The following is a 1,410-nucleotide window of genomic DNA, read 5'->3' on the forward strand; positions in this document are numbered from 1 at the left end:
ATTAATTTTAGGCTCTGAGAGATTTTTCTGATAGTTCCACTTATAATCTCCTGAGTTGTGCTTATGTCATCATCATTATCATCATTACTTATGAAGTGTGAAGCATTGGATTACCAGGTAGTTCTCTTTTGTAATGCAACGTAAATTGTTAATACCAGTATCATTCCTGATCATCACAATTTCTTTGTCACATTCATAGTTCTCATCATTTCAATGGCAGCCCAGTTGGCTGGATCATTGGATGGAGGGAATCGCTCGGTTGTGTCTGAGTTTGTGTTTCTGGGACTCACTCATTCATGGGAGATCCAGCTTCTCCTCCTGGTGTTCTCCTCTGTGCTCTATGTGGCAAGCATGACTGGGAACATCCTCATTGTGTTCTCTGTGACCGTTGATCCTCACTTGCATTCCCCCATGTACTTCCTACTGGCCAATCTCTCTTTCATTGACTTGGGAGCCTGCTCTGCCACCTCACCCAAGATGATTTATGACCTTTTCAGAAAGCACAAAGTCATCTCCTTTGGAGGCTGCATCGCCCAGATCTTCTTCATCCACGTCATTGGTGGTGTGGAGATGGTGCTGCTCATCGCCATGGCCTTTGACAGATATGTTGCCATCTGCAAGCCTCTCCACTACTTGACCATCATGAGCCCACGAATGTGCGTTTTGTTTCTGGCTGCTGCCTGGGCCCTTGGTGTCAGTCACTCACTGTTCCAACTAGCATTCATTGTTAATTTACCCTTCTGTGGTCCTAATGTATTGGACAGCTTTTACTGTGACCTTCCTCGGCTCCTCAGACTGGCCTGTACAGATACCTACAGATTGCAGTTCATGGTCACTGTTAACAGTGGGTTTATCTGTGTGGGTTCCTTCTTGATACTCCTCATCTCCTACGTCTTCATCCTGTTTTCTGTTTGGAAACATTCCTCTGGTGGCTCATCCAAGGCCATTTCCACCCTGTCAGCTCACATCACTGTGGTCCTTTTGTTTTTCGGTCCAACCATGTTTGTGTATACATGGCCACATCCCAATTCCCAAATGGACAAATTTCTTGCCCTGTCTGATGCAGTCATCACTCCTTTTCTGAATCCAGTCATCTACACGTTCAGGAATAAAGAGATGAAGGCAGCAGTGAAGAGAACTTTGAGACCATTAATGATTTTTAGGAAGATTTCATAAAAAATGGTATAAGATTTTTATCCTGATAATTGTGTAGCTGGTATCTGAAATTGTAGAATTGGTTTCTTTAGTGGTTCTGCAATTGATTTTAATGTTAGCACACTCTTATAAATGCTCTTCTTCCCTTAGATAATGAAGACCTAGAGAGATAAACCTTAATTCAAAACAGGTTGATTCACATGGAGTTGCACATGTATATGCTACTTGAAATCTTTTCTTGGCTTCACTATTTAA

At 42.5% G+C, this 1,410-nt stretch overlaps 1 protein-coding gene across 1 annotated transcript; it reads left to right on the forward strand.

Annotated features, from left to right (window-relative positions):
* Positions 1-213: 213 nt before the first annotated feature.
* On the forward strand, positions 214-1,176 carry LOC125168067 (olfactory receptor 4F3/4F16/4F29-like). Its single transcript, XM_047863027.1, has one exon. It carries the CDS (start codon positions 214-216, stop codon positions 1,174-1,176), a length of 963 nt encoding a protein of 320 aa, XP_047718983.1.
* Positions 1,177-1,410: the final 234 nt, after the last annotated feature.

The sequence above is a fragment of the Prionailurus viverrinus genome, chromosome B3 (genome assembly GCF_022837055.1).
Source record: "Prionailurus viverrinus isolate Anna chromosome B3, UM_Priviv_1.0, whole genome shotgun sequence".
NCBI lineage: Eukaryota > Metazoa > Chordata > Mammalia > Carnivora > Felidae > Prionailurus > Prionailurus viverrinus.

Excerpts from the sequence above, each read along its gene's own strand:
- LOC125168067 (XM_047863027.1), top strand. The coding sequence starts at position 214 with ATGGCAGCCCAGTTGGCTGGATCATTGGATGGAGGGAATCGCTCGGTT.